At 59.8% G+C, this 16654-nt stretch overlaps 7 protein-coding genes across 7 annotated transcripts; 4 read left to right on the top strand and 3 right to left on the bottom strand.

Annotated features, from left to right (window-relative positions):
* Nucleotides 1–315: 315 nt before the first annotated feature.
* On the bottom strand, nucleotides 316–1537 carry BXZ73DRAFT_86073 (Gtr1/RagA G protein conserved region-domain-containing protein; the record flags this gene model as incomplete). The annotated part of the gene is made up of 5 exons (XM_048024068.1): nucleotides 316–398; nucleotides 452–872; nucleotides 944–1370; nucleotides 1421–1476; nucleotides 1526–1537. The coding sequence occupies 5 exons, from the start codon at nucleotides 1535–1537 to the stop codon at nucleotides 316–318; spliced, it is 999 nt and encodes a 332-aa protein (XP_047883532.1).
* A 419-nt stretch (nucleotides 1538–1956) lies between these two features.
* BXZ73DRAFT_37607 (Lumazine synthase) lies at nucleotides 1957–2638 on the bottom strand (the record flags this gene model as incomplete). Its single annotated transcript, XM_048018046.1, has 2 exons — nucleotides 1957–2368; nucleotides 2424–2638. The coding sequence occupies 2 exons, from the start codon at nucleotides 2636–2638 to the stop codon at nucleotides 1957–1959; spliced, it is 627 nt and encodes a 208-aa protein (XP_047883531.1).
* Nucleotides 2639–4137: 1499 nt separating this feature from the next.
* On the top strand, nucleotides 4138–4458 carry BXZ73DRAFT_29804 (SRP40, C-terminal domain-containing protein; the record flags this gene model as incomplete). The annotated part of the gene is made up of 2 exons (XM_048017784.1): nucleotides 4138–4272; nucleotides 4333–4458. Coding segments are annotated over 2 exons (261 nt in total), but the record flags the coding sequence as incomplete, so codon positions are not given.
* Nucleotides 4459–4632: 174 nt separating this feature from the next.
* BXZ73DRAFT_37842 (adenine nucleotide alpha hydrolases-like protein) lies at nucleotides 4633–6438 on the bottom strand (the record flags this gene model as incomplete). The annotated part of the gene is made up of 4 exons (XM_048018087.1): nucleotides 4633–5655; nucleotides 5708–6187; nucleotides 6237–6301; nucleotides 6351–6438. 4 exons carry the CDS (start codon nucleotides 6436–6438, stop codon nucleotides 4633–4635), a joined length of 1656 nt encoding a protein of 551 aa, XP_047883529.1.
* A 277-nt stretch (nucleotides 6439–6715) lies between these two features.
* On the top strand, nucleotides 6716–9471 carry BXZ73DRAFT_95325 (YTH-domain-containing protein; the record flags this gene model as incomplete). The annotated part of the gene is made up of 8 exons (XM_048026743.1): nucleotides 6716–6986; nucleotides 7083–7189; nucleotides 7239–8366; nucleotides 8420–8583; nucleotides 8640–8676; nucleotides 8732–8850; nucleotides 8904–9042; nucleotides 9091–9471. The coding sequence occupies 8 exons, from the start codon at nucleotides 6716–6718 to the stop codon at nucleotides 9469–9471; spliced, it is 2346 nt and encodes a 781-aa protein (XP_047883528.1).
* A 938-nt stretch (nucleotides 9472–10409) lies between these two features.
* On the top strand, nucleotides 10410–12172 carry BXZ73DRAFT_36870 (uncharacterized protein; the record flags this gene model as incomplete). The annotated part of the gene is made up of 6 exons (XM_048017906.1): nucleotides 10410–10459; nucleotides 10541–10601; nucleotides 10649–10962; nucleotides 11039–11318; nucleotides 11380–11876; nucleotides 11929–12172. 6 exons carry the CDS (start codon nucleotides 10410–10412, stop codon nucleotides 12170–12172), a joined length of 1446 nt encoding a protein of 481 aa, XP_047883527.1.
* A 345-nt stretch (nucleotides 12173–12517) lies between these two features.
* BXZ73DRAFT_86068 (dynein regulator) lies at nucleotides 12518–14265 on the top strand (the record flags this gene model as incomplete). The annotated part of the gene is made up of 9 exons (XM_048024067.1): nucleotides 12518–12552; nucleotides 12619–12778; nucleotides 12876–13102; nucleotides 13132–13175; nucleotides 13237–13414; nucleotides 13469–13565; nucleotides 13618–13749; nucleotides 13800–13904; nucleotides 13969–14265. 9 exons carry the CDS (start codon nucleotides 12518–12520, stop codon nucleotides 14263–14265), a joined length of 1275 nt encoding a protein of 424 aa, XP_047883526.1.
* Nucleotides 14266–16654: the final 2389 nt, after the last annotated feature.

Here is a 16654-nt window from a genome sequence, read left to right as displayed (position 1 = left end):
CTCCGGGATTTCCACGACGATTGGCAGACTTAAAGGTCCCAGCTGAAGATGTCCGCCACACATATTTCGGATGCCTAGGCGATATCCGGACTGTTAGAATGATTGTGAGTGGTATACATCATGTGGAATATCAACTTTGACGCACGAAGATAAACTTGAGGCGATGCTGATCGGCGAACATTGTTTCGTACGGCGTATGTATCAGCAAACAATCGCGAGAACGAAGACGGTAGATTGACATAAGCGGGTTGTAATTTAGACATAAAAAGTGATGCGTAACATAGTGAGAAGGGCAGAAAGCGTGTACCAAACAAATCATGCACCCAGGAGACTGCTCCCCTGGAGCTCTTCAAATTTCGGTCTAGCGAGGCGAATGTTGAGTCGCAAGGCAGCCGTCTCTGAGGAATTTTTCGGTCAGGCGCGTTTAAGAGTAGAGAGCTGAAGCACTCGCCTACTGAGGGGTCATGGACGACGATGAGGACATAGGTGTTCTTCGTCAACTCATCCAGCACCGCTGTGAACTCCGGTAGCTCCATCTCCAATGCGACGAAGTCTTCGCGCACTCTGGAGCAAGAATACTTGAACGCTTTGATGAGCTCGGACGTGCGCTCGTACCGCGTTGGGGCCATTTGGTGCGGATTTGACTCGGCATCCGAACCGTCCTCGGGCTTTGTGGCGGAAACCATCCCATTCGGTTGGGACGTTGGCGCGGTCGGAGGCGGCGGGGCGGGAGTGGATGTAGCGATGACAAGGAACGTCGTTCGCTCGAACAACACCACTTCTGTCGCGCTGCAAGCAGATGCGAGTTTGGCGAGATGTCGGGAGAGTACGGAGGCATTCGGGATGAGTGTATGCACTATTCTTGACCACGCCTGGAAGGAGTCACCAAGCGGATGAGTCTCGGCGGGTGGGCACGAGGACGAGCGGCGGAAGGAACACTCACATTGTAAAGCGACTCGTCATATATGCTGGTGCCAAACACCGTGATCTCCACATCTCCGCTGGCTTCCTTCAGCTCCTTCCCCTTCCTTGCGAGGGTGTCCGCCTTCGGCCCCCGCGCCAAATCCATCTTGTGTACCAGCAGGAAGACAGAGGCGTTTGGGCTGTACTTCTGCAGCGCACCTAGACAGGACTTGTAGTACTCCAGATCCTTCTCCAGATTCCGAGTCTCGACCTCGAACACGTAGATCATCACTCCGACGTGCTGGAAGATGGTTCCTTGTTGTGTAGAGAGGTAAGAGTCCATAAACGCATCTTGCCCTCCGCAGTCCCAGAGGTTGAGGATGAGGTCGCCAAGGAAGCGCAGATGGTTCTGCTCAACGTCTATTGTGGCTCCAAGACGAGAGGTGAGGGACGCGTGGTTGTTGGAGCTGCATCCGTGTCAGCAGGAGATACAGATGAATCGCACGCGACCACTCACAAGATGAGTGAACGCATGGACGTCTTTCCACTCCCCGACGCGCCCATGAGGAGAACCTGGGGACAGGTCACCTTATGAGCAGCGCATGGGCGATAATCGACGAACCTTCTTCTTCATCTTGTGCTACCTGCGCGTGGGATGAGACTTGAAGAGTCGAAGTGGTGGATGTGGATCGGTTCCAAGATGTGTGAGAGTATGAAGAACCAAGAGTGTTCCAGTGGGGATAGGGAGGGAATGCCGCAGAAGAGGAGCACAACCGGATTACCGCAGGCAGCGAGATGGGCAGAGGAAGATTGTAGAGGTCAGAGGGCAAGACACGATCATGGCAGTATGAGGTAAACGCTCGAGGCGCCGGCTGCAGTGGAAAGACAAAATCTATCATACGCGCATAGCTTAGATCCTAGCTTAGACCACCATCTTAGACCGCTGCTGTTTCAAGCACACGGCGAAATCGCTCGCTACGACCAAGCAAGAGGTAATACAGTGTTCCATGTTGGTAACTTCCGCGCTCGTACGTGTTTTACTGTCCTCTACTTCTACAAAAACTTGCCTTCCGACCAGCGCCTGGTGTGCGACGCCATCTCCACCGCAGCGCTCGCCCAATCCTCGCCGTGGTTGTGGCCCTTGTTCTCGCCCCTGCCAATGCCCGCACGCTCAAGAGCCTGGTCGTCTGTGAGCGCGGTGAGGACGCCGAAGATGACGGGCACCCCAGTGTCGAGCTGGACGCGCATGAGCGCGTGCGAGACGGACTCGCAGATGTACTCGAAGTGCATCGTCGAGCCCTTGATGAGCACACCGATCGCGATCACGGCGTCGAAGGGCTGGTGTGGCATTGACGCGGCGACGGGTGCGGGGGTTGATGAACGCGAGGCGGGGTTGAGCGAGGTGAGCCCGCCCAGGAGGTCGGTCATGGTCGCGCCCGCTTGTACGTGCGAGCCGGCGATGACCCTGCGCGCGTACGAGTGTGAGTGTACGGCCCATAATATAGAAAATAACTGCGCACTTGGAGCATGCGAGCGGAAGTTCGAAACTACCGGGGACGGACTGGACAACGATATTCGCCTCCTTGACCCCGGTAGACTTGAGCTTCGTGATCGTGCCGGCTACGAGAGCGTCGATGACGGTCTTGTTCCATCGCGAATGGATAATGGCGATGCGCAGCGGCGAGCCGTCAAGCTTAGAGGGAGGAGGGGCGGGGCCTTTGATAGAGTCGGACATGGTCGTCGAGGGGCAAGTGGTTCATTCCGCCCAACGCTTGGCCGTCGCCGCCCAGTTGGCGACCGCTCACGACGACGCGCGCTTGAATCTGGAAGCATTGCATCACCGGACGCGTGTCATGCGCGTCGTGTGTCCTTATTTGCCCCCCGTGGCTGCAGAAATTTCGGGCCTGCTCGCGCCGGATCACATTGCTCAGCTTCACCTCCTTCCTGCTTTCCCCAGACCCTCTGCCCGCTTGTGCGTCTTACTGGCCGGCATGCGATGGCCGACGGCAACATAGCCTGTATGTCACCGGCTCTTTTCCATGCAAAAAGTGCGAGACTCACTTCAAGTTTCACGCCTCAGCCACATACACCCACATCCACGCGTTTCTGGTCAAGCAGGGTCACACGAAAGCCGCGGGTGCGCTAAAGAAGGCTGTGAAAGATGTTGTCGTCTTGAAGGATGATGTGAAGCTAGAGGGGGCATCGTTGGATGTTATCATCAAGGAATGGAGAGAGTCTAAGGATAACACCTCGTGCGTCCTGCACTAAAGTCTTGGGGCGCACCGCTAAATAACAGCACTACAGCTCTGAAGACTCCAACTCCGAATCTTCGGACTCTGATTCGGACTCAGACGACTGTATGTCCCAACGATTTCGTGAAAGTTGCTTCAGCTGAACGTCGGTTCCCTGCAGCGTCCTCCGAAGAGTCGAGCTCGGACTCGGATTCCTGTGAGCTGAGCATTCCTCTGCCGAGTTGTCTCTGAGACCTAACAGGATATCCTCCCTTGGAATCAGCCTCGTCCTCATCGTCTTCGAGCGACTCCGACGCAGAGTCGAAGAAGAAAGCACGTAAGTCTGTTTGTCCACAGACTCCCTTAGAATCTACTCTTATATTCTACCCCATTGCAAGCCGCTGCTGCAAAAACGCTGGCTGCAAAAACCGCGCCTCCAAAGCCTGCTGCTCCGGCAACCAAGGCGAAGGCGAAATCTCCGTCCACCGAACAGTCGTCCGAGACGCTCTCTACGGGAAGCGGTGATTCGGAATCGGACTCTTCCAGTGAGTCGTCGAGCGGTGACAGTAGTGATGAAGAGTCTGCCAAGGTTCCGCCATCGAAAGCTATGGCGAGAGCAACCCCGAAAACATCGGAGAAGGCAAAGAAGACGAAAGACTCGGAGTCGGAGTCAGAGTCCTCTAGTTCCTCCTCCTCCTCCTCCTCCTCCTCCTCCTCCTCGTCATCTTCTTCCGAGTCCAACTCTTCCGAATCTGATTCAAAGAAGTCAAAACCTACGAAGACGACTAAGGCGACCTCGAAGCCTGCCTCGTCCTCCTCATCCGATTCGTCCTCCTCATCCGATTCGTCTGATTCGTCCGACTCTGACTCAGAAGAAGAGTCAAAATCTGTGAAGACAGAAGTTGTGAAGGAGGAAGTGACGGTGACGAAGAAGCGGAGAACAGATGAAGTGGGGTCTTCTGTCCCCACAGCCGCGGTTGTCAACTCGGAGAGCACGCCTTTCAAGTCCAACGGCGGTGGCAAGAAGGCCAACGGTGGCAAGAACCCTAGGAAACCCAATACCCCATTCCAGAGGATCAAGGTCGACCAAATCGCCTACTCTGATGAGCGGCTGATGAACAACGCGTTCGAATCTAGAGTGAGTCAATGCCTACTGTGACGGCTTGCGGGGCAGGTGAACTGATGGCTGAGCCCCCAGGGCGCCGCGGTGGATGACTACGGTGCTCGAGCATCGCGCGACTTGATCGTGACTCGCGGTGCTGCATTCAGGAAAGAGAAGAACAAGAAGAAGCGCGGGAGCTACAAGGGAGGGAGCATCACGGTGAGCTGCAGTTCCACGACTCCATCACAATTCGCTCATTTTGCTCCAGATGGCGGACCATAGTATCAAGTTTTTCGATTAGATGCGTGCACTATGAGGGGTTTATCGTTGTCTACTCAATACACCCCACCGTGGCTTTGTGTGGTTATATGTGGTAAGCAGCACGATACCGTAACGCTACACTGCATCCAGTGACCGAACGAACTCCATTTGAATCCACTTCTTCGACCGGGTCGTATTCTGTGGTGTGTTCGTCCACCCTGGTAGCTTCCAGAGACACTTCCCGACCTCCATCGTAAGTGCATCCTCACCATACACCACCCTAGGAAGCTGCCATTGGCCATAGAATTCCACTCGGACTCTCTCTCCGCCGGCCATTGCCCAACCGATATGCTTGGGCATATCGCCCACTTCAAACACGATCTTGAACCTGTGGTCGAAAAGCATCTCGTACCGTGAACGACCCCCGCTTTCCAGCGCCTCGAGAAGCCTGTCCGTGACATCGACCCCCTCGGTCGGCGCGCCTCTGCTGAGCGCCGCGGGGGTAGAAGACAACTGGACCCGGTGCGGCACGCTGCGGTGCAGCAGCCATCCGAGCCCTTCCGACCGCCCCTTGGGCGCGCGGAACACCACACCATCTGGCCTGAGGGCTACGGGCATGGCGGTCACCCCCGCGCCCATCGTGAACGGCTTCAGCTCGCGCGCGGAGAGGGAGTGGTGCTGGGCGGGCCAGAAGCGCTCGACGACCCGGCCGAGCGTCGCGCTGTCCCCGTTGGCCTCGGCCCAGAGCGAGCCCCAGGGCCCGTGCGAGCAGAAGCGGAGACAGCGGCGGACGATCGCGGTGCGCGCGTCTGGGTCCGTGGTGATGGCGAGGCCGCCCGCGCTGAGGAGGAGCGTGGCGGCGGGCGAGGGGCGGCGGGAGCGGGCGAGCGCGGTCGTCGCGGCGGCTTCGGCCTGCTCGTGGAGGTCGCCGAAGAGGCGGACGGCCTCGCGGAGCTGGTCGGCGGGGGGTACGTGTGGGGCCGCGGCGCGCAGGGTGGCGGTGTGGGCGGCGATGTTGATAGGAGCTGGGGCTGAGGCCGATGTGTCCCCTCTGAGGGCGCCACGGATGGCGTTCCGCAGGGTCACTTCGGGCTGGAAGTTGGTCGGGTCGTGTATGTAGTCAAGGCGGTTGGCCTCGCACGTCGCCAAAAGCCTGTCCTAAGAATAGTTAAACATCTCGCTATTAGACCCGCATGCTGCGCAGGCTTACTTTGGGGATCTGCAGGAGCGGTCGAATGATCCAGGTGTCCATTCCTAGCGCGCCGAAGGAGGCGTAGGGAAGGCTGGAGTCGCCCATTCCCCACCGCCTGACGGGGCGGGTGGCGGCGAGGCCCTTCATGCCACTGCCCTTGGCCATGCGCATGATGCAGGTCTCGACCTGGTCGTCTGCGTGGTGGGCGAAGGCGATGAGCTTGGTGTCATTCGCGTGCATGGCGGCGAATAGCTGGCCATGCCTCGCGTCCCGGGCGAGTTTCTCGGCGGCTGCGCCCTCCGCGGGCTTCGCCGGGAAGGGCGCGACGCCCCACGGGATTCTCTCTGTGACGGACGTGGCGCCTAGTCTGGTAGCCGTACTGGTGGCGATGTCTTCCATCTTACCGGCGAGCGACTGCAGGCCGTGGTTGACGTGGATGGCCAGCACCTCCAGCGGCAGAGACGGCGTCTCCGGGGCATCACGACTGCGTGGGGTGTTCTGGTGGACAGACGTAAGCACAGGGCCGGCGATGATGACACCGACGAACTTGGGCGAGGACTGTGAGCAGATAGAGCAGCGCAGTGGAATCGGGGCCTCCCGAATGGGCGACGGCTGTGCACGGAGTCAGTTGTGGACGGCGAGAGTCGGGGGGTGGGCGCACCGATGCGGCGTGACCAGCCGGTGGGCGGGATGGTGCGCTGGATGAGCTGGCGAAACTCAGACGGGGAGACAGGATGGACGAGCCTCATCAGCGCGGGGCGCAGCTGAGAAAGCGCAGGTCAGAGGAGGGCGTTCTCACCGCGGCATGACATCGGACACGCACCGATACTCCAAGGAACAAGCGGACGCTTTGCGGATGGGTGCAGCAGCATGGGTGCAGCAAGGACTACCACGACCCGGGACCGGGCACGTGGTCGGAGCGCTCGGTAACCGCCGGCTGAGCGCTTGGGCGACCGGGCTGCTTTCAAGATTTCCATCTGTTCGCGTTCTCCTCTCCTCCCTGCCATCCCTGCTCTCCTTTCCACCATGTCTTCTCAGTCCGGCAACCCCATGTCTCCTCCCCCCCTCGCCGATGCCAACGCCGGCGGGGTCCGCCGCCATCACACTATCTCGGCCTCATCGCGCGCAGCCCGCCCTAACTCCAAAATCGCCCTCGCCGACCTTGACGACCCCCAGGCGGAGCAGCTCTGGGACGGTGACGAGCCCGTCGACCACGACTGGGTCGGCGGAATCGGTGCCGTCGGCGAGAAGTCTTCGCTTCACAGACAGGCCTCCTTGCCTACTAGATACCATCGCGGTACGCCTACTTTTCGCGTTTAGCCTCCACCTTCCATGTACCTCTCCCCGACCTCAGAATCGCGTTCCGAGCGCCGTCTCTAACCCCGCTCTACAGCGTTTGGTGGCCAGGCCGGAGGCTCCCATACCCCTCGCACCCTCAACAGCCTCACCGCCATCGCAGGTCACGAAGGCGATGAGGATGAATGGGAGCACGAGGACGATGTACGCCCTTCGCTGCTGCTCCCCCCTTTCTCCCGCTCATGTCGTCCAGCATCCTGGCATGTCCGTCTCTGACCACGGGCACGGAGTCGCAGACTCCTCTTCTTCTGCGTCCCCCTTATCTCCTCACTTCGCCGGTGGCCTCCCACACGTCCCTTCTCCTCCCCCTGGTGCCGCGGGCGGCGTCCGCAGGCATCAGTCACTCAACTATCCCAACGCCAACACCGGTGTCCGCCGCCTCGCATCCGGTCTGAAGCGTGCAGGGACACTCCAAGCCGGAGGCAAACCTGTTCAGGGTGTCCCTTACTCCGGGGCGCAGAGCCCCAGCCCCACCAACGCCGAGGGGGATGACAACGAGAGCGTTAGGGCGGATGAGGATTCGTACTACGCAGGTGGGCAGTACCCCGGTAGCCCAATCGGTCGCTCATCGCCCTGGGGTATGTCTGGTGTAGGGGGTGAATGGCGCACACCTCCCAGCGGTAACGGCACCGTGTACAACACGGCCGGGAATGCTGCCATTGACGATGTCTCTCGCGCCCTCTCCGCCATGGAGATCAACCAGCAGTACGGCGGCATGCAGGGCCAGTCCGCTCACCCACCGAGGTTCAACCCCGCGCATCCAGCCCCTTCACAGGCGCCGGGAATGCGCTCAGGCAGCGGCAACGGCTCACGGAAGCTACAGCTTGTTACGGATCTTGACGGTCGCAACGGTCAAGGTGTCCAGAGCGCATCCGCGTACGCACCCCCCATCGGCCATGGTCTGGCCCAGATTCCAGGCCAGCAGATGCCCGAACACCCGCAGCACGTTCAGCACCGTGACCGGGCCTTCACCGCGTCTGGTGGCGCGCCGTGGGACCATAACAATGGCGGCAAGGAAAGACTCATCGTTGGTCAAAGGTCGAATCCCAACCTGCAGCAGCTGTACCAACAGGGCAAGATGGACGGGCAGGGCATCCCCAATGTGCCGTCTATTCCGCCCCAATACCTCAACCAGGGTCAGGCGCCGCGCATGGGCGTGTCCAACATGGGCGCGCAAGGCATGCCTGCGCAGGGTGGCAACCAAGGCCAGGGTAACCAGGGCGCAGGTGCCGATAACTTCACTGGGACGCCTATCGACGTGCCAACGTTGATCGCCACAAAAGGTTACAATCCCGTTGACTTCGACACGAGGCCCGCGTTCGTGAGTGTGCGATCAGTGGCATAGGTTTAGCCGTAATTGACTTTTGTCCGCAGGCTAGGTTCTTCGTTATCAAATCGTACACCGAGGACGACGTCCACAAGTCACTCAAGTACGAGATTTGGTCGTCCACGGATCCTGGAAACAAGCGTCTGGACAAGGCGTTCAAGGAGACGGCGGGGCGTGGGCCTCTCTACCTGTTCTTCAGCGTCAACGCAAGGTTCGTTGTGACCAAGCATTTCCGGCACGCCTTCTCTGACCGCAGGTGCAATGCAGCGGGCACTTCTGCGGCATGGCCGAGATGCTGACACCGGTAAGCCTGTGCATCTTTGTGATGCGCGGTGGACAGCTGACGAAGCGGCGTGCAGGTCGACTACACGCGCAGCAGCACGGTATGGGCATCAGACAAGTGGAAGGGCGTGTTCAAGGTTCGCTGGATCTTCGTCCGCGACATTCCCAACGCCAGCCTCCGCCATATCCGCCTCAAGTACGTCATATGACGTAGCGTGATTTTGAATTTTGATGCTTATCATGTCTCAGCAACACGCAGGAGCGGAAGCCGGTCACCAACTCGCGTGACACGCAGGAGCTGCTGCCCGACGCGGGCCAGGAGATGCTCCGGATCTTCCACACCCACCCTGCGCGCACATCCCTCCTCCAAGACTTTGCCTTCTACGAGGTGAGTAGACGTTTGCGGGTGCACGCGCAGGCGCTTACGATTTCACAGCTGCAAGCAATACAGAAGGTCCAAGCGCACGCTCTCTCGCAGGGTACCGCCTCTCCGACGCAGCCTCCCATCGCGCCCCAGACTCCTGGTCAGCAGACTCAGGGTCTCTCGCCGACGACAACTGGTCAACACCCCTTTGCCATGTCCAACCCCGCCGCTCTCGCATACGCTGCGCAGCAGATGACGCTCCCGCAGATGAATATGAACATGAACATGAACATGGGTATGGGTATGGGCATGGGTATGAGCCCGATGATGATGAACATGGGTACCTTCGCCAACCCGCACGCTATGCAGAGCGTCATGCGCAACCCCAGCCCGGGACCAATGCCCATCGGCAGCCAGAACTTCATGAACTTGAACGGCATGCAGGGCTTCTGAAGCGCTTTCCCTCCTTCCCCACCACACCCTGTACAATGCTACCCGTCATCCCCCGGACACTCCGCCTCGGACGGACACGCACGAGGACAAGAATACTCCGCTGTGTCCCTATCTTGAATATAGATGCCAAACGCACCGTACGCTGCGGACGGGTCCACATGGTACATCTGTGCTCTAATCTTCCCATATGCCTTCGCTTGCTATCAGCTTCAGCCCCGTTTCACAACTCCGCGCTCTCTCCCAATGTATTACTAGGAATCCCTGCTTGCAGCGCTCGCTCAAGTTACCCGTAATGACCGCAATGTCTCGCGCCACCCTAGCTATCGTACGCTACGGCTTTCCACAGTAACATCAAATGCCTCCAGCTCCCGACTCTCGCCCTTCTTTATCCTCCATTCCGCACCACTCTCCCTCTCTATCTCCTGTTTATGTCTTCGTGTGCCCCGTCCCAGTGTTCTTCGCAGTACGCTACCTTCATGCATTGCGCCAGTCAGCATCGCACGGGACCATGAACCGAACGGACGTGGACTATCGATGTGTTCGCATGTATTTGTGTCCCGTACATAAGCACTGTAGTAGTTCTTGGTTCGCTCTTGAATTCTCCCATGTACGCGATTATGCCCTCGCGCACGGGCTACTCTCCCTTTCGTTCCCCGTAGTGTGGTCACCAACGTCGCTTACTTGTCCAGCCTGTGTACTGATTACTGTCGCACTGCAGTTCTAAAGCCAAATTTAACGCTGTTTTGCAGTGTTATTACTCGGTGGCACTTCGGACATCCCATATGTACTTGGAGAGGTGGGTAGACTCGTTGCCGCTTAGCGCGCATCACACGTGCACGAGCCTAAACGCGTGACATACCGCGCCTCGCGACGCGTGCGTGGACGCGCCCCGCTTCCCCAGCTTCCCCAGGCTGCTCCCTTTCTTCCCGACCGCCACCATGATGCCCGTCCAGTATTACCAAATCGGCGGCTTTAGAGCCCACTGGCGGTAAGTGTACTCGGCTTAGGGTACTTGCCGTGCTCGTGGCATCCGGGACTCCATCAAAGCATCTTATCGTACACACTCCAGAGGCAACGATTTTGACAACGACAACGCTGCGAAACACCTGATGCAAAAGGGCGTGAAGCTCGTCCTAGGCGAGCAAAACTCCCATGTCACATCCCCTTGGAATCGCAGTCTGACTTCTCTTCGACGACAGGTATCCACCCGAACGGCGCGTCTGCGCTCCTCCTCCCAGCCTCGCGCTCCGCGGCCGTCATCGGGCGCGTTCGAGGTCGACCGTACGAGGCGCACATGTTCCTGTCGCTCTCCCCGATCGAGTTCGCGGGGCCCGCGAGCCTCGCGGAGAAGCTGAAGCGGCTCGAGAGCAAGAAGGGCGGGCCCAAGGGCGCCGAGCCGCGCGACCGGAGCCAGGCGAACACGCAGTACACCGCGGGGGGCCCGAGGCAGTCGACGGACGGGGAGCGGCGCGCGAGGTTCGAGCATCAGAGGTGCGGCGTCTCGGCCTTCGGGGTTTGTCCTTGCACTCGGGCTGACCAGCATCTTGATTCCTCTCTCTGTCGATAGGGTGCTCTATCAGGTGTTGCAGGAGGCGATCGAGCTGGAGGACTACGCGCTCGCGCCCGCGAAGTCGCTGTATCGGTGTCGGATCTGCGCGTTCGCGTTCAACCTGTGGGCGGCGGACACGCGCGTTCTGCCCGACCGGCACGCGGAGCCGCAGATGCTGGACATCGGCTGGACGGAGTTCGACGCACCGTCGCAGGAGGGAGACTTGACGCCGGCGTCGACGACACACGTCGTGATTGAAGAAGGTCGTCTTTACAAGAACCACGGAAAGCGGCCCGCCGTGAGCTTGTGTGTAGTTCTGGGGTTTTCGAACGCTAATACTACGCCCGGACCATCTGCAGACTCTACCTGACGTTACCCAGACTTTGACCCTCAAGGAGTGCTCACGGCTGCTCAAAGAGCTCTTGACACCGGAGGAGAACGAGCGCAGAGACCAGCCCATCCTGTTCCTGGTGCACAACGCGACATGGGCGAAGAGCGTGCTCCGCGCACTCGGCGTCGATGCAAACCAGTGGAAAGGCGGTGTGAGCGATTTGCTCTACTCTGCTAGGAGTGCCCCGAGACTCGCTGGTGGCGTACCAGAGAGCGGCAGGGCGGCGAAGACGCGGTCACGCTCGCGGTCACCGCAGTGGAGGGAGGCGCTTGTGGGCGGTCGCGCACGATCCCCGCATCGGCGTGAGCAGCCTGCTGTGCACCTGGTGGATGTACGAGAGCTGTATGAGTGCGTGATGCACGTACCGAAGGAGGGCGACACAGTGCGCGCGACGGCGAGGGCCCTGAACGTCAAGGACGACGAGCGCGAGGCGGTCGACGGGCTCTGTGCGGGGACGGAGAGCAGGTGAGTGGAGGCACCATGGACGGACGCAAGGGGTTCACTGATCTGGATGCAGGCTGGTCGGTCTGGCATGGGAGGCGATGGCGATGGACACTGCAGTGGACGAACAGCGGGCGATACGTCTGAAGTTCCACAATCACGATGCTGCGATGCCTCCGATGCCGCCGATGCCGCCTGCGGGCGCGGGGGATGCCGATGAGGAGGTGGATCCTAACGATATCATACCCAGTGGACGTGCGCAAGGGGCGCCGGGCCCCTCTTTTGATTATGACGATTTGACGGACTCTGACTTCGAGTAGGATATAGTGGTGGTATATCATGAGCGTTGTGGCTGGCAGAAAGCGTGCTGTGCGAAGAAACAATAGCAAATATTTCTTCTCTGTCTGAAACTGGTCGCATATCCCAAGCCGTCGTCTGACGGAGCCCGTGAATCGTGGCGGGAGAGGATGTCTTGTAGGTGTTTGAGTCCGTCATCTAGGGTGACTACCATATCGGGAAGCGCACGGCATAGGGAGTTGAGCGACAACGACGACCGCACCTGCCTCTGCGTTACGCCCCCTCCACACTCCTTTTCTTCCCGGCCTTCTTCCCTCTAAGCCCTCCGCTGGACGCCCGCACGACCCTCCGAGCCCTGTCTGCCCGCCATGTCCCTGCTCTCGGACCGGCAAAACGAGGAGCTGTACGTGACTTTGGCATCCCCGTCCGGAGCGCTAGCCTCCATCTGAACCCACCTGCGCGCACCCAGGCAGAAGTCGATCCTCGAGTACCTGCACGCGAACAACTTTGTCGATGCCGCCAACGCGCTCAGGGCCGACGCGAACCTCGACTACTCCCCCGACCCGAAGAGCAAGTATGCGGGCTTGCTGGAGAAGAAGTGGACGAGCGTGATCAGGTTGCAGAAGAAGGTGCGCCCCCCGTTTGCCCGTCGGCGTGCTGTTCGCCAGGCTCACATGCGTTCGATCGGTGCTCGACGCGACGCGGTGGGTACGGATGTCCGGGTAGATCATGGATCTCGAGAACCGCAACGCCGCGCTGCAGGAGGAGGTCTCCCTCACGCCTGCTAAACGTGCCGCTCTGCAGACGGATTGGGTGCCGAGAGCCCCCGCGTCGTACACGCTCAAGGGCCACCGACAGCAGGTCCTCAAGGTTGCGTTCCACCCGACGTTCAACGTGATCGCCTCGGCGAGTGAGGATGGCACCGTCAAGATTTGGGACTGGGAAACGGGAGAGTTCGAGCGCACCTGAAGGGGCATACGAGGGCGGTGAACGACGTTGACTTCAGTGGCAAGGGAGATCTCCTAGGTGCGCCGTTCTGTGCCGCATATATTGTATGCACGCTCTGCCCTTGCTGACCCCTGCGTAGTGACTTGTTCGTCCGATCTCTTTATCAAGATCTGGGACGTGCAGAATGAGTGGAAGAACACCAAGACATTCCCCGGCCACGAGCACACTGTTTCCTCGTGCCGTTTCCTCCCAGGTGATCAGCAGATTGTCAGCGCCAGCCGTGACCGCACAATACGGGTATTCGATGTGGCCTCTACGTGAGTCTGCGACTTTGGATCTAGCCGAGCGCTTGAGCTGATTTTGTCTACCAGTCACCTAGTTAGGACAATCTCAGGCCATTCGGATTGGGTTCGCTCTGTCCAGCCCTCGGACGACGGGCGAGTGATTGCAAGCTGTTCGAATGACCAGGCAAGTTTGACTCAGTGCATGTGAGACCATTGGCTAATAATAAAGAGCTCAGACCGCGCGGATCATTGACCCGCTAAACGGCGAGACAAAGATGGAGCTGCGTGGACATGAGCACACGGTTGAGACCGCGGTATTTGCGCCACTTGCCGCGTATGCTGCTATCCGCGAGCTTGCCGGCATTCCTGTACGTCCTCTTTCGGGCATCAGAACCCGGCCACGCTGACATGGAAATAGAACACCGAGCGATCCAAGAGGCCGGGCGCGTATCTTGCGACTGGATCACGAGACAAGACGATCAAGTTGTGGGACGCACAAAGTGGCCAGATGCTTCGGAATCTGGTGAGGATCTCGTGGTTAACCTCCCGTCCCCTCGACCACGTGGCTGACATCATCCCCCCTCCAGGCCGGGCACGACAACTGGGTGCGTGCACTTGTGTTCCATCCCTCAGGAAAGTACCTCCTCTCCGCCTCGGATGACTACACAATACGGGTGTGGGAGCTCGCGACCGGGCGATGTGTCAAGACCCTCCAGGCACACTCACACTTCGTCACCTGTTTGGCGTGGGGGCCACAAGCCGCGGCCTCCGACGCTGCGAAGCCAAATGGCGCTGTTGGCGATGCGAAACAGGAGGACGCCAAGTTTGTGAACGTGGTCGCGACTGGCAGCGTCGACCAGACAATCAAGATCTGGCTCCCATGATCTCTCGTGGACGAGCTCAGGTGCTTCTCTTGGCTCGATTTGCCTCTTGCGGATGCTCCTCGGGTGGGGCTTACGCCGAGCAGATCTCGGCTATTCGCCCGGTGGTCCCCCTCTATACTGATTTCGGTGAGCAAGCTGCACTGCTTTAGGTCGTTCTTGACACTAATGCTGGCATGAACCCACTGTCTTCCTTCTCCGCTCGCACACTCAAGCAGCACCTCGACTAGTTTTGCTTTTCCGATGGTGGCACCCCACCGGACGCGTTGGCCCCCTCTCGTTCTGTCGACCCACCCTACCACTATGCCTCGTACAGCCCGTCGTCACTCACCCTCCTTGCTCTGGATCGCCCCGTCAGTACTGTTAGCCACCCTCGAGACGCATACCCCATACTATGACCAAGAATCCGTCAAACCTACTTGTACAATTTATTCGTCTACGGGGTGTGTCGGCGCTCGGACCGCTACGAATGGAATATCGCCGTATAGACCGGATCTCTTGTCCACAATGGATGCTCGCTTTCCTCTCGCGATGGCATCGTCTCGTTCGTTGGGTCGCCTTCGTTGCTGGGCACCAGCTGGGCGACCTTTCGTTCGAAGAGCACGTCAAATATGGGACGTCTGCTCCTCGACATGTGCCGCGATACTCATTCGTCAAGATCAGGAGACAACTCTGCGGCCATCTATCGCTTGGCCACCGAGTTTACGTCGGATCCGTAACCGTACACCCACCGATGATCAGACTGATATTTGTAGGAGTGAAAGATAGGCGGACGTTATCGACGTCTCGACCACCGCTCGCCAAAGTGGAGCGTTGATTGAGCATCAACGGCTGCGGTGTCGCCGACGACCGCCACCACGTCCGCCTCACGCCGGCCCTCGCTGGTCTCGCGATACACAATCTTCGTTGCCACCAGGCTACCGTGCTAGGTCCATGCGGCGCTGTCAATGCGCGTGGACGAGCGCACTAGCACTCCAGGCGCCGCAGGCCTGCGGCTGCGCAGATTTCCGGACGCATGATGGCCCGAGGGATGATGCTCGGCGGAGGCGACTAGCGTACGTCTTGCCGGGTGCCCTCAGCGCTGCCTCAGCATCGGGGCTGATGGCTCCAGAGGACGCTGATGCATTGGGCGACGTAGCGTGGCTGCGAGATGTTTTACAAATTTACCTGAGTACATACGGGGCAGTTTCGGAGGGCGGGGGCTTGGCACCGGTGACGCGGCTGGCGACACGCAGCTCGGGGACGTGCCCGAGAGGCGTGTGCGCGCACGCAATCTGGGCCGTCTGGGGCCTGCGATACGCGAGCACGCTGTACGAGCGCGAGCTTGTGCTCGCAGGAGGGGCTGGGAGGGGGAACGGAAGGCCGCGCCCTCCGGGGACCGGCAGCGCTGTAGCCTGTACAGTAGTCCGTGCTCGCCCTCGCCCGACTGGAGCCCGGGGGAAACCGAGTGCGTCGAGAAGGATTCCCGCTGTTCTACGGTGCCTCTCCTCTCCCCGCTCCCGAACTGGTGAGGACCGCCAGGGACCGCCCGGACCGCCATGCTCCTCTGCGATATCGCGCCCTCTGACATCACTCTTTCAAATCCCGCGGCGCGACATGAGATGTGGGGGTGGGTGATGGGCCCTGATGGGCCTCGCGTGTTGTGTTGAAGCGTTGGCGCGTTCGGTCCTGCCCGCTCGAGCGAGTCGAGCGGGGTGGTGGGCTAAGGATGGAGCAAGTGCGCGCAGCGATATTGATAGCGCACAAGTTGCAAAAGGGCCCCTCGAGGCCTGGAAGCAAGAACAGCCGCACCGCTGGGACGTTCGCGCGGGCGGGGGACGGAAAAGCTCGAGGTGCACAGCTACGAGATAAGGGGTGGGCGAGGCCGGAGATCGGGAGATCTGTGCGCGGGAACCCATCCTAGCGCGTCTGGATTCTGCCGGCTCGCGAGGCACAACAGGGCACAAACTGCTCGTGTGCCCCTGGCCAGGCGTGCCCTCAGGCGTTCGGAAGAGAGGTGGTTTGGGAATTTGAACGGGATTCAAAATCCACGGGGGTTGCATGTGTGCGCTCACGGTCACCACTACGGCTTCAATCGAAGGAACGGAGGGCGTGCTCACGGCGAGTCCGTGCCGCGCGGAGGAGGGCTCAGATGGTCTCGCCCGCGGCGAACACGGCGAGACAGCGTCGGATTCGAAGGGTGGGCAAGATGCCACCGGCGGAACGGACCACTGGAAGCCGATGAGCAGCTTTGGGGGAGGCCAGCGGTCTCGTGATGATGCCCGCCGGAGGGATCGTTCTGCGAAGAAGAAAGCATAACAACGCGCGAGTTTGCCTTTGCAGATCGAGAGTGTCCGCCGAGAACGAGCGCAAGCGATAGAGAAGCAAACAGGATCTCAGCACAAACATCTAC

This window comes from Epithele typhae, assembly GCF_022376455.1.
Source record: "Epithele typhae strain CBS 203.58 chromosome Unknown BXZ73scaffold_1, whole genome shotgun sequence".
Taxonomy (NCBI): Eukaryota; Fungi; Basidiomycota; class Agaricomycetes; order Polyporales; family Epitheliaceae; genus Epithele; species Epithele typhae.
This window is presented reverse-complemented; position numbering and strand designations above follow the sequence as displayed.